Here is a 14,394-nt window from a genome sequence, read left to right on the forward strand (position 1 = left end):
CCCGAGCGCGGACAAAAGAAGCCTGACGAACACGAGCCGGTTTGGGCGGGAAGACGACCGCGCATGCGCGGTGCGCATCGGCGCGCGAGGGCTAGCAAACGTCTTTGCTAGTGAAGATTCCGATTGGAGGGGGTGCCGTGGACGTCACCCATCAGTGAGAACAAGCAGCCTGCTTGTCCTCGGAGAAAGAAGCTTAACATTATTTTAACATTAGAAGTAATCACTATTTTTGCCAAGGATTGTTCCATAGAATCCCACTCTGCAGATAAGGTTATCCCTAGCTCTTACTCCCAATTTTGCCTGTGGTTAAAATCAGGTACCCTAAGATCTATAAGGTTCCAATAAAGTGTACCCACCAAGGGTTTGGTAAATCAAAAGTCCTCATCTTCTAAACAGGTATATGGTCCTGTCACCTAGGGTCAGCTGCAACTATTCATACTGGTGTGTTGGGAGATTACTTTTCAATCTCTTCCAAATGACTATAATCAGCTTGTTCTCATTATATAACTGACCCCCACGTAACTGACCCATTTTGCCTCCAGGTCCTGTAAACTGAAGGAACCATCCCAGATAATAATAAATGGGTGTATAGTGTGAGAATTGGAAATCCCTTATAGGACTCATAGAGGCATATTTTCAAAGCACTTTGGGAGGCTAAGTTCCATAGGTTTCTATGGAACTTTGGGAGGCTAAGTGCTTTGAAAATGAGCCCCATAGTATCCCAAATGTGAAAAGTGTGTAAAATAGTCAAAATCCTCCCTCCTGGTAAGATCCGGTGCCTCAGAGGGAGCCAAATCAAAAACTCAGAGGAACCTGACCTACCCAAGTCTCCTCTATATGCACCCATAATTATAACTGTGGTTTTCAAACCATTCAATGGCTGATCTGGCTTGTGCAGCTCAATAGTAATTCCATAATTCAGGAATCCCCCAATTTTGGAGTCCCTAAATAGAGCTACCCTAAATAACCTAGGCTTTCTGCCATACCAAATACATTTCAACAGACTAGCTTGGGTGGGATGATATAACCTGCCACAGTATCCATACTGGCAGGACTAGGAATAGGTAAAGAAGTCTAGACAAGACATTCATTTTGATCATTGAAACTGTATCAAACCAAGTAAGTGATTGAGCCTTCCACCGTTTCAAGTCAGCCTGAACAGCGGGAAAAAAAAGTTTAGAATAATTTGCAACATATAGTTGTGAGAAATCCAACTGCAACCAGGGTATTTCAATTCCCTATTAACCCATTGAAAAGGGAAAGAGGACAGCAACCTGTGTATGTATTGTAGAAGGTTCTATATTAAGACTGAGCCTCAGTCTTGCTTATATTAACCTTAAACCCAGAGACGTGGGAATAAGCCTTTAAGTCTACTAACAGATTAGGTAATGCAATAATTGGGGCAGTGCATGACAGCAAGACATCAGCGAAGAGACTAATTTTGTATTCTGCATTGCCCACCATAACTACCCTAATATTTGGATTAGAGCCAATGGAATCTATAGCCAATGGAAACCACAAGAAGTTCCATCACCAATGCAAATAGCAATGGGGACAATAGGCAGCCCTGTCTCATTCACCTGGATAAGGGAACATGTTGTAACTACCTCCGTTTATTTGGACACATGCTCTTGGGTTAGAGTACAGTTCTGATAAGCAATATCTGATCTAAAAATTTCCAGTGGACCCTGTCAAAAGCTTTTCAGCAGCAATCACCAAAAGAAATGGTTGCTGCCCCTCCTGACAAGACAAGATAGTTACTTACGTCAGACGGGGGCGGGCCCAGCTCAGGGAAGAAGGAGAGACGTCCTGAAGACTCGCGGCGATCAGATGTTCTTCTTGCCTGTGCAGTGCCTTCACACAGAGGTGAGAGGCGCTGCGCGGGCCCAGTAAGGCGGAGGGGGGGTGGGAGCGGCGGCGGCATCAGGGAGGCGGGGCACGGGGGCGGAAGATGGCAGGAGGCGGAGCTGTGGGAGAAAGTAGAGAGAAAGGAAGGGAGGGGGGTCGGGGCTGCTAAAATCTTGATTTTTTAATGCAGGGGGAAGCGGGGAGCAGCGGGGACCTTGGGGGGGGGGGGGGGGGCAAGGCCGTCCATACAGGATACTCCCGACGAGCGCCTTTGCCCCCTCCCGATCCTTTTTTGATTTTGTTTTCATTTTCTATTTTATGCAGAGGGAAGCGGGGAGCCACGTGTTTGTGTTATTTCACTTTTGTTTTTAAACATGCCAGCTTGGATTTTTATGCTACAGGGGGAAGCAGGGAGATACAGCTCAGGCCTTAACGACAGCTCTGACCTCATGTTAAATTTATCACGGTAAATGATTCGGTGCAATCGTCGGTATGGTTAGTGCATCCCGAATTGTCCACATTTCGATGGTAGTTACTCGTTTGCATTCCGTTTTCGTTAGCTTCTATCGTCGTTGGAAAATGGCCTTTAATGCATGCTACGGTTGAAAATTTCTTCGTTAAAGGTTCGTTAAGGTTTAGTACATCTGGGCCTAAGTTGTGATCCAAATCTTCCAAAAATTCTCTATATTCCCACAAGATATTCTCAGCCTTAAGTAAGGTTGTGTTGAGAGTCCAGATGCGCTCTAAAGGTTCATTTCTAAGAGCCAGCAATTCTACCCAACAGGGCACATAGCCAGAGTGTGAGATATTGAGGTCTCAACTTGATTAAAGGAGAATGCAGAAAAATCTGATCTATATGGGAATATTGAGAGTGTGCGGAGAGGAGAAATACAATCTTTTGTGTACCATCTCCTCCCTCCAAATATATATTCCCAAGTCCTGCACAAAGACTCAAAGAAATACTGGAGGCCCTATCTCAATCACAGTGATTGCTCGAAGAGTCCAGTGCAGGGTTAAGACAGGTATTGAAGTCACCAGAACAGATCAAGAGTCCATTAACAACCCAGTTGAATTTTAACCAAGTTAAGGAAGTCTGCTTGTCCTGAAGTCAGTTCCACTTCCTTCAGAAGTACATGTGCAAACAAATACCTCCCGGTAGGGTCTCTCTTCACCCTCTACACTTGCAACTTAAGGTCTTTATGAAAAAGGGTACACCTCGTGTATTGGAACCATAATCAAAGTAGTTTACCGTAATTACCTTGGTCAGCAGCTCTCATGGATCGAGCTAGGGTTTCTGGCACTCTCCTGTCCTTCCCTTCCTCACCTGCATACTAAATCGGGCAGAGACTGCAAAAGCCACTACCACCCTACCTCCACTGCCATGTGATGCAGGAAGTCCAGCACAAGTCTCATGACACTGAAGACTACACTGCAGTTTAAGGCTAAAGCTGAGCCACATGTGCAGACAGGACTGGTGCAAGTGGGAGCTACGCTCATGGAAAAATTTGGTGCTGCCAAACAGTACCTCCCTGTCGTGCTTCATCAGTGTGTTACGCCAGCCCTGCCAACTCTTAATATGCACATAAATACGTATGATTAGTGGATGAAGGTGGAGAGAGTATTAATGAATATCAAATAAGGAAAAGGAAGAATTACTCTTTTACATTCTTTTTTGATTATGTCACTAATGTGCAAAAGCTTTTATGGCTATTACTGTTCCTCTATGTTGAAACCTATTGACAGATAATTCCTTAAAACTAATATAAATGGCTCTCCTGCAAACATACACGAAGGTAGGACAGGTCCACACCAAAACCATCTCAAAATACACACAGTTTCAAAACTAACTATACAAAGCTTGTGTTCTGCATAATGACCAATTTCAATACAATTTGGCATATATCATCCTGAATATTTTTGCTATTGGTGTACATTCATGCCAGCCATCTCACCTAAACAATGTCGCCACCACCTAGTGATCATCATCATCATAATACACACACATTTTGCTTTAAACAAAATTACCATGGTTTTCAATCAGATCTGATCCTTATTAAAAATTTGTATCTGGAGACAAGTTATGGTTTTGAGACTGGTGCAAAAGCTTCCAGAAAACAACTGGAAAGGGGGTAAGCACAGAATGTGTTTTGAATAAATTGCAAGAAACAGGCTCAACAGACCGTCAGTCATGAAGCAGCAGGGCTCGATCAGTTTGCACTGAATAAAACAAACATCATGACAGTTGAAGAACCAGGTAGTGAAGTGTTTAGGTAAGGTGGCTGGTGTCAGTTTAGGTGTATTGCAAATTTATTCATGATCTCCCAAATTTTATTGAAATTGGTCAAGTTTTCACAGTTACATAGAAAACAAGCTTTGTATATTTTGGTGTGGGCCATACACATTCATTAACAGTTTAACAAATACTGTGGAAAAAATGAAAATGAGGAATGATCAATGAGGAAACATGGTAAATCAATCTGTGCTTAAAGTGGAAGCCAGAGACATTGATCTGACATCTATATGTATGAGTGTTGAGGTGAAAGGTTGTGTGGGTTATTATTAGATCCTTTTAATTATAAGAAGGGAATTGTACCACATATTGACTGCTGCTTGCATATAATAGAAGCACTTTTAGAAAGTTCCTACAAGGAAGTGTATGTCTGATTATACAATGCTAGGGATTAAGGAACCAAACTCTTAAGTGCAGTGTGCTCCTTCTTCCAATACCCACTGCCTGCATTCTCACCTTATCTAGCATCAATACTAGATGCCCACTGGACTGCACAGTGAGAGGTCTCAGTTTGTCCACAGCAGCCTGCAGCAAGACCTGAGCCTGATCAGGTTGTGTTGGGCAGAGTCCATGGGCTATAGACCTCACATGCTGGGGAGTGAGCTGATGAGATCCATTAAGAATCACCTGAGTGAGAGAAAAGCAAACTTCAAGTTACTAAATTCATCTTAAAAGCAAAACCTAACAGGTTTAACAGCAAAGTCCCTTTCCAATGGCAAAAAAACAGCAGCAACAGGATAACAACCATCTCTGGGCTAGCGTGGCAGTTCTTAACCTGGTCCCCAGGACCAGTCAGTCTGTAAGATTTGCAGTGAATGCACATTTGCATATAAGAGGTGGCTTCAGTTAAGTTATGCATATCTTGAGGACAGGGTTGGGAAACACAACTAGAGGAAATGCTACCCTTTATAAGCCTACCCAGCATGAAGAACATAAACCAGTTAAGCAGCTCAAAATAAGCGAAAAGAAGGAGCTACTGGCACTTTTGTACTCTTAACCTGACCATTCTAACTCATCTAGGATACATAAACCATGCTTAATCAGAACAAGGTCCGTCAAGCCCAGCATCTTGTTACAGTGAGCAAACCAGGTCACAAAGACTTGGAAGATCTCAAGTGGAAGATCTTTCTTACAGTTCATTTACAGTGATAAATAATTTTCAGGGTACCTGGCTACTTTTATTACCTTCCTCAGCAACTGCAACCAGCAGACTAAGCCCTCTTGTTTATGTCCACAAGGTCAAACCACCATCACCTATTTAATTGTTCCATCCTACACATGATTTAAAAAAGACACACTATTTCTCAGTAGGCTAACCTTTAGGAGTCATCTGCTGTTTGGTGAGGATCTATAAAAAAGTTGGTAAATGACCTGAAGATAAGTTTTGGGCACTCAAAGACACCATGGGTGTTGGTAAAGCCATGAGATTGGAGCCAATACTGCTTCAAGACAACTTCCCTGATCCTACGGGTCACAAAGAACAGCCCTTTAATTCCTCCTCTGCAGTCCAGGAAAAAAAAAATAGACCCAATGAAGGCCAGGGAATCCCTCTCACATCAGGGTAAGTAGGTGGTAATCTCAGCTTATTGTTTCAGGAGGCTGCCCTTACCTCAGGGTAAGTAGGTGGTAATCTCAGCTTATTGTTCCAGGTGGCTCATGAAGCTTATGCCTTGAAGTTTGCCTCCCCAATTTCCGAGTTCTCCCCAAGTTTTCCCTACAGTTCCCCCTCCCAAAAGGTAAGTGATGCAGGCCACCTTGGCTTGTCTGATCCAGCTTGATGCTATGGGGGAGGTTCCACCAGTATAGCAGGGCCTGGGCCACTACTTTATTTTGTGATACTCCAGAAAAAGGGGGGAGGGGTGTCATTTCAGCTCATCTTGGTCCTCAAAAGGTGTCCACTTATCTCCTTAAGGAGACAGCGTGAGTGCAAGAGCACCCTTACCTGGATGACTAGTTGATTTGGCCAGCTCAGGTGGCTATGGCCTGGGTCAAAGCAGTTACAGAGATTTGACTGGGTTGTCAAATACATGAAGAGCCATAACAAGCCGATAGAGGAGTTGGACTACGTGGGTGTATGATTCTGGAGAGTCACTGAGCAAGCTCCAAGATCAGCGCCTTTTGTGCCCTAGCGTTGCCCAGGGCATGGAACTACCTTCAGCTTCTAGGAAGAATGGCAGTCACTCTAGAGGTGGTTCTATGTACACGAGCTCACATGCACCACTCGGAGAGCTTCTGTCCAGATGGTGTTCCCAGTCCCAGGACTTCAATGCTAACCTCCTCTTAGTCTTCCTCAGGAGGGACCTCAAATGGTGTGACCACCATCTTCAGCCCATCTATCTGTGCCCCCCCCCCCCAAATGATTCCAGACTAGACTGTGGTCATTACCAAGGTGAAACTTAAGGGCTGGGAAGCCCTTTATCAGTCCCACATGCTCCAGGGCCTCCTGGTCCATCAACGGCCTTGAAACCATGGAGATTTGCTTGGCTCTGCAGGCTCTCTCACTTTTCACAGAAAGGCAGCTGGGACTTCTCAGACAATGTGATGATGGTGCCCTATGTCAACAAGCAGGGCAGCACCAGGAATGAAGCAGTAGTTCTATTGATTCAGTGGCTCTGGAGTTGAGCAGAGGACATTTGGAGGAGTCATCTGCCATGTACATTACAGGGGTGGATAACATTCAGATTCTGGCAGCAGATTCTCAGTCCTATCTGGATAAGTGGACCCTGAGTGAAGCAGCTTTCAGGCTGATCACAGATTGTTGGGGGTCTTCAGAGTTCGATCTGATGGCATCCCTGGTTAATACAAAGTGTCAACAATTCTTCAGTTGTCATGTAGCAATGGGCTCAGGCGGGGTTGATGCTTTGATGCAAGACTGGCCAACGTGCAGCCTGAGTTGGTGGGCAAAGTCTTGCACAAGAAATTGTGCTGCATCCTGATCTGGTCATATTAGTGGCTCTGGATTAGCCAAAGCTGATGGTGGAGCCTCCTCTCCTCACAAGAGGCCATGAACTCCTCTGTCAAAGCCTGATCATCATGGAAAATCCAGATCGCTTTTGGCTTACAGCCTGGTTCTTAAGAGGTGGCACTTGAAAGTGAAAGGGTTATCCAGTGAGAGTAGTAGAAACCCTAATGCGGGCCTGGAGATTCTCAAACTTTTGGCATACAAGAGGGTCTGAGGACTTTTGGAGGCATGGTGTCATAAGAGGTTTTTTTTCCACCCTGGACAGTGGATATCATACTCTCATTCTTGAAGGATGGCTTCAATCAAGGTTTGGTCCTGAACTGTGTTCAAGTGGCAGGCCTTGCCTGTTTCCATGGTATGCTCCTTTTTAGCCTCCTCTGGTTTTGCCACTGTGGGACATCACCTGAGTCTCTCCAAAAGATATTTTGCTTAAGACAGCCTTTCTAGTATCCATTTGCTTGGCCCGAAGGACCTCGGAGCTGCAGGCCCTTTTTGTTGGGATCCTTGTTTGTCCTTCTTGAATGAAGCAGTCTCCTTGCATATGGTTCCTTACTTCCAAATGTGGTCTCATTTGAATCAGGTGGTATTCTCAGGATTCTACGCTGGGAGAGGATCATTCCCTCCAAAAATGGAATGTATGCAGGGTGCTGTTGAAGTATCTGACAGTTTCTAATGAGTTTAGAGGTTGGAGCATGTTTATTTTCTTCATGTTCTGTGCAAAAAGGCAGTGTTTAAGGCCTCTGTTTCTTGGTGGATCATGGCAGTCAGTCATTGATGCTGCTTAGATTCTGGTGAATAAGGTAGTCCCAGAAGGTCTGCAAGCCCACTCTACTAGGGCCCAGGCTGGCTGCTAGGTAGAGGTTTGGGCAGTCTCTCCAGAAGACATTTGCCAGACAGCAACTTGGGTCTTGCTACACTCTTGTGAATGGCTACAAATTTGATTTATGGGAGAAAAAGTGATGGTGCAGAAAGCAGAATCTTCCTCTTATCTGGCTGCATGAGCTTTAGTACACTGGTGTGAACTGTCCTAGCTGGATGAAAAGGTGAAATTTACTTTTACCTGTTGATTTATTTACTGCCTTTTTGAAGGAATTCACTCAAGGCGGTGTACAGTTAAGGGAGAGAGTTCCCACTCCCCAGCATCCAAGCGATTCCGACTGAGAAAATCGGCCTGCACATTCAGAATCCCCGCTATATGAGCGGCTGACAACACGTGATGCTTCTCCGCCCAAAGACACAGCAGAGAAGCCTTGTTCGCCAGCGGAGCACTTCGGGTTCCCCCCTGCCGATTGACATACGCCACCGCCGTCGCGTTGTCACAGAGCACTCGGACCGACCGGTCCCTCAGCAAGTTCTTGAAGGCCAGAAGACCAACCGGATTGCCCGAAGTTCCAGAAGATTGATCTGCAACCTTGACTCCGCCATCGTCCAACTCCCCTGAGCTGAGTGCCGGAGACAGTGAGCCCCCAAACCCGACAGGCTGGCATCTGTCACTACACGCCACTCCGGCGCAGCCAGAGACATGCCTCGAAGCAAATTCTCTGACTTGAGCCACCAATGGAGAGCAAACCGCGCTCGGGGAGTCCAGGGAATTCGGATTGCATAATCCCCGGACAGTGGAGACCAGCGGCTTTGTAGATGCCACTGCAAAGGCTGCATGTGACTCCGGGCCCATGGTACGACTTTGAGCGTCGCTGCCATTGACCCCAGCACCTGAACATAGTCCCAGGCCTTCGGAGCTGGCGTCTGTAGGATTGAAGAAACTTGCTCCATCAGTTTCGCCCGTCGCTGTTCCGGAAGAAACACTCTGACTTGATGGGTATCCAGATGCACTCCCAGGTACTCCAGAGTTTGAGTTGGAACAATATGACTCTTTTGCACATTTATCACCCAACCAAGAGACTGAAGGAGGTCCATCATCGCCTGGGTTGCCCGTACACATTCTGCGTGAGACGGAGAGCGAATCAACCAATTGTCTAGATAAGGGTGAACTTGCATTCCTCTGGCCCGCAGAGAGGCCGCCACTACCACCATGACCTTGGAGAACGTGCATGGCGCTGTGGCCAGACCAAAGGGCATGGCCCTGAACTGGAAGTGCTGTCCCAACACCGCAAAACGGAGAAATCTTTGGTGAGGAGGCCAGATGGGAATGTGCAAATAGGCTTCCTTTAGATTGAGAGCCACCAAGAATTCTCCTGGCTGTACCGCTGCCAGCACTGATCAAAGAGTTTCCATCCGAAAGTGGCGTACCGCAAGGGTCCTGTTGACCACCTTTAGATCTAATAAAGGACGAAAGGCCCCTCCTTTCTTTTGCACCACAAAGTAAATAGAGTAGCGACCGTGACCGACTTCGTCCGCCGGCACCACCGCCTCCAGACGAAGCAACTCTGCCAAGGTTGCCCACACCGCTGCGCTCTTTATCTCAGACTTGCACGGAGACTCGAGAAAACTGTCCCCTAAAGGGCGATCAAATTCTAGTTTGTAGCCATTTCATATAACATCCAGCACCCATTCATCTGTAGTCATCCTGGCCCATTCCTCTCCGAACTGGGACAGCCATCACCCTATCGGCGGGAAGGACTGGACCAGGGCCCCATCATTGTGCACCCTTGCCTCCTGGCTGATTCGGGAAGCCGCAGGCGGGACTCTGTGCTCCTGACGAAAGGGCTGCTGTTGGTTTTGAGCAAACTGGGACTTCTGAAAGCCCCCGACTCTTCCGGGTGTATACCGTTTTGCCTCTCTAAAGCGCGGACGAAACGACCTCGTCTATCTTCCGGCAACCGACCTTTGGAATCACCAAGATCCTTAACAATCTGAGCTAGCTCCTGACCAAACAGAAGCTTCCCCTTAAAAGGCAACCGGGCCAACCTAGACTTAGACGGCAGATCAGCGGCCCAATGCTTTAACCAGATCCAGCGCCGAGCCGAAACCGCCAAAGAAACTCCCTTAGCGGAGGCCCAAAGAATATCATACAAGAGATCCGCCAAATAAGCCAACCCCGACTCCAGGAGTGGAAGGACTTCTATCAGGTCATCTGGGTAGGACGCCTTCTGTACCCAAGAAAAGCACGCTCTCGCCGCATACGAACCGCAGACCGAGGCCTGCAAAGTCAAGGCAGTTACTTCAAATGAAGCCTTGACCGACGCCTCCAGCTTCTTCTCCTGCGGATCCCTGAGCGCCGCGCCTCCCTCAACGGGTAAAGCGGTCCTCTTAGCCACGGCTGAAATCAAAGAATCTACCACTGGCAAGCGCAAGGTTTCCAAATCCTCCTGCCTCAACGGACAAAGCATAGCCATAGCCCGGGCTACCCGAAGACTGGCCTCTGGAGTGTGTCCCATTGCGCCCGATTGAGCACCTGCATCGCCTCATGAACATAAAAGGATCTTGACGGAGCCCTAGTGCCCGACATTATCGCTGACCGCGGGCGGAATCGAAAGCTCCGGAGCAGATAAACTCAATACTTGCAATGCCTGCACAATAAAAGCAGGCAGTTCTTCCTTCCTAAAGAGCCTCGCTGCAGTGGGGTCATCCCCTTCCCCCACGGGCAGCTCCCCATCTTCCAGGGCCTCTGGGAATGAATTCCCTGATCCTGGATCACCATCTGACTCAGAGTGATCCGAATCGTCACCCGTGGGAATCTTCAAGTCCATACGGGTCCTTTTAGCTGGCCTCTGACTCCAGTCTGAACACAAAGCCCCAGGACCCCCCAAAACGGCTGCCGCTTGACGCTCACCTTCAGAACGCATCAAAAACGCCTTGTGCATAAGAAGCACAAATTCTGGGGAAAAGCCCCCCCCCCCCAACACTGCCGACTCCGGGAGCAAAACCGCGCCGTTTCCCCTCTGACGCGCCCCCAACTGATCCCGCTGCCGCGCTTTCCTGTCCACGCGGCTCCAGAGAGAAAATGGCACTGGTGGAGCCACGCGCCGCCCAGACCTACATTTTCCCGCCAAGCCCGAATCGCTCCTCTCCAGCGCTTCGGTGCCTAAAACGCGGCCCCCCTGCTCTGAACCGGATTTTACCATCCCCAAGGAACAGGCTTCGCAGGCCCCCGACGCTGACTTCCGCAGCGCGAGCAGCGCTTAACAGATTCCGACGGAACAGACATGGCCCAAAAGCCTTACCCAAAAGTCACAGTCTTGCTCACATTCCACTGAATCTGAATGAAAAATGGCTCTCAGCACCAAGAAGCAAATTTAAGGCTGAACTGCAGGCTCGTTCCGTCTGGCTTTATGGAGCTTTTTTTTTTTTTTTTTTAAAGAGGCAGGAGACCAATACAGCCAAATTCCTCTTACGAAATTATTCAGGCTGACAGGGGGAGAAGGGTAGGGACCTGGCACCACCAGGTGTAACCCACAATGTGCTCCAGCACCTCAACCCCAGCAAAAGCTCAACACACCCGAGAGAATGGGATAGGAGCCTCAGTCTCAGAGCTGCACTGTTATACTCCCTTCTACCTGCTAGATAGAGAGAATACTGAAGTTAGTATGGCTGCACATGCCCTCTTGAGGCAAACTTCTGAGTTCTCTCTATCCAACCTGCTAGAGAAGGGGCATAATCCACAAGTCTCTGGATTGATCTGGGGACGCTATGGAAGGTGAGTTTCCCTTATAAAGTTGACGACCTATAGTGGGTCTGAAGATCTTTTGGCTATATCACAAGGAATAGAGGCCTTGAGTATTTTGAGTGCCAAGCACAGGTGGGAGTGTCCGGAGATCCCATCCTTGGAGATTATTCATAGGTCCACCCAAAGCCTTCTCCATGCATCTTGATTTAGTAGTATGCTCCAGAAGCCTTGGTCAGAATCAGATGGGCCTCTTGGTTTTGGAGGGGAGAAAAAAAAAAAAAAGAATGTAGCTCCTAAAGTAGACGCTTTGGTGATAGTAGTAACCAAGCCAATTATTTCCTGTGGAAGGCAGTATGACATTGAAAGACCTTCAAGATTGCAAGTTTGGGTCTTCAGGCTTTTCAGATGGCTACCTTAAATTTGCTTCTTGGTGCTGAGAGCCATTTTTCGTTCAGATTCAGTGGAATGTGAGCAGGACTGTGACGTTGAGGGCGGAATAGTGAGAGGGAAGGGCACATCACACGCATGAGGGTGTCGTCATCCCTCCCTTCCTCCCAGTTCCAGGCCCCCTCCCTCCAATTTTTAAAAGTCATTTTCACTTACCAAGTCACGGTTACGGCGTTCGGCAGCAGCGGTAAAACGTGTGCAGGCTAGGCCCTTCTCTCTCTCTCAGCTGTGGTCCCGCCCTCATTTCCTGTTTCCACAAGGGCGAGACTACAGTTGAGAGAGAGAGAGAGAGAGAGAGAGAGAGAGAGAGAGAGAGAGAGAGAGAGAGAGAGAGAGAGAGAGAGAGAAGGGCCGAGCCTGCACGTGTTTTACTGCTGCTGGCCGCCGCCGTAACACTGACTTGGTAAGTGAAGATGACTTAAAAATCGGAGGGAGGGGGATGATGACCCTGGAACTCAGAGGGAGGGAAGGGGACGACGACCCGACCCTGGAACTCAGAGGGAAGGGGGGGACGACAACCCAACCCTGGAACTCAGAGGGAGGGAGGGAAGGAAGGGGGGAACGAAGACCCGACCCTGGAACTCAGAGGGAGGAAGGGAAGACGACCCGACCCTAAGAGGGAGGGGATGACCCTGGAACGCAGAGGGAGGGGATGACCCTGGAACGCAGAGGGACAATGGAACAAACTTTTAATCTCACACACACACACTCTCTCTCACAGACACACTCGCACCCAGTCTCACTCTCTCTCTCTGTCACACACACACACTCTCTCTCTCAAACATACACACTCCGAGGAAATCCTTGCTAGCGCCCGTTTCATTTCTTTGAGAAACAGGCCTTTTTTTACTAGTATTATATACAGGTACATATGTTGTACCTGGGGCAATGGAGGATTAAGCGACTTGCCCAGAGTTACAAGGAGCTGCAGTGGGAATCTATATAATATATATATAGTTTCTGCACTTACTAAAGTCTCCAATGACCTATTACTGGCTAAATCCAGAGGTCAATATTCCATCCTCATTCTTCTTGATCTTTCCACTGCTTTTGACACTGTCGATCACAGCATACTTCTCGATACCCTGTCCTCACTTGGATTCCAGGGCTCTGTCCTTTCCTGGTTCTCTTCCTACCTCTCCCTCCGCACCTTTAGTGTTCACTCTGGTGGATCCTCTTCTACTTCTATCCCTCTGCCTGTCGGCATACCTCAGGGTTCTGTTCTTGGTCTCCTCCTTTTTTCTATCTACACTTCTTCCCTTGGTTCATTAATCTCATCCCATGGCTTTTCCTACCATCTCTATGCTGACGACTCCCAAATCTACCTTTCTACCCCTGATATCTCACCTTGCATCTAAACCAAAGTTTCAGCGTGCTTGTCTGACATTTATTTATTTATGGCATTTATATCCCACAATATTCCCGCCCATGGGCAGGCTCAATGTGGCATACAATAGTTATTAAACAAATAGTACAAGATACAGTACACAAGGTCGCAAGAGGGAAAGAGAAATAACTGAGGAGGGAAAGGGAGAGAGGAGGGGTGATGATTTATTACTGAGAAAGTCGTGGATCAAAAGGATGCGGTGCCAGACAGGCTCACAACGTATGCTCTGCCAAAAAGGAAGATCTTGAGTCGCATTGCTGTCTGGATGTCTCAACGCCACCTGAAATTAAATATGACCAAAACCAAGCTTCTTATTTAGCCCCCCCCCCCAAACCCACCTCCCCACTCCCCCCGTTTTCTATTTCTGTTGATGGCTCTCTCATTCTCCCTGTCTCCTCAGCTCGAAACCTTGGGGTTATCTTTGACTCTTCTCTCCTTCTCTGCTCATATCCAGCAGATCGCCAAGACCTGTCGTTTCTTTCTTTACAACATCCGTAAAATCCGCCCCTTTCTTTCTGAGCACTCTACCAAAACCCTCATCCACACCCTTGTCATCTCTCGTTTGGACTACTGCAATCTGCTTCTTGCTGGCCTCCCACTTAGTCACCTCTTCCCTCTCTAGTCAGTTCAAAACTCTGCTGCCCGTCTCGTCTTCCGCCAGGTTCGCTTTACTCATACTACCCCTCTCCTCAAGTCGCTTCACTGGCTCCCTATCTGTTTTCGCATCCTGTTCAAACTTCTTCTACTAACCTCTCTGCTGCTCCCCAGTATGTCTCCACACTAGTCCTTCCCTACACCCCTTCCCGTGCACTCCGTTCCCAGGATAAATCCTTATCTGTTCCCTTCTCCGCTACTGCCAACTCCAGACTTCGCTCCTTCTGTCTTGCTGCGCC

The 14,394-nt window shown here is 47.8% G+C and overlaps 1 protein-coding gene across 2 annotated transcripts in view; it reads right to left on the reverse strand.

The window, feature by feature from the left end:
- Positions 1–14,394, reverse strand: part of ESPL1 (extra spindle pole bodies like 1, separase) — a 548,935-nt gene that overhangs the window by 161,011 nt on the left and 373,530 nt on the right. For both annotated transcript variants that reach the window (XM_030198173.1, XM_030198172.1), the window contains exon 26: positions 4,595–4,765. In XM_030198173.1, the coding sequence (XP_030054033.1) occupies positions 4,595–4,765 (171 nt within the window). The remainder of the gene's footprint in view (positions 1–4,594; positions 4,766–14,394) is intronic.

Source organism: Microcaecilia unicolor, chromosome 3, assembly GCF_901765095.1.
Source record: "Microcaecilia unicolor chromosome 3, aMicUni1.1, whole genome shotgun sequence".
Classification (NCBI taxonomy): Eukaryota; Metazoa; Chordata; class Amphibia; order Gymnophiona; family Siphonopidae; genus Microcaecilia; species Microcaecilia unicolor.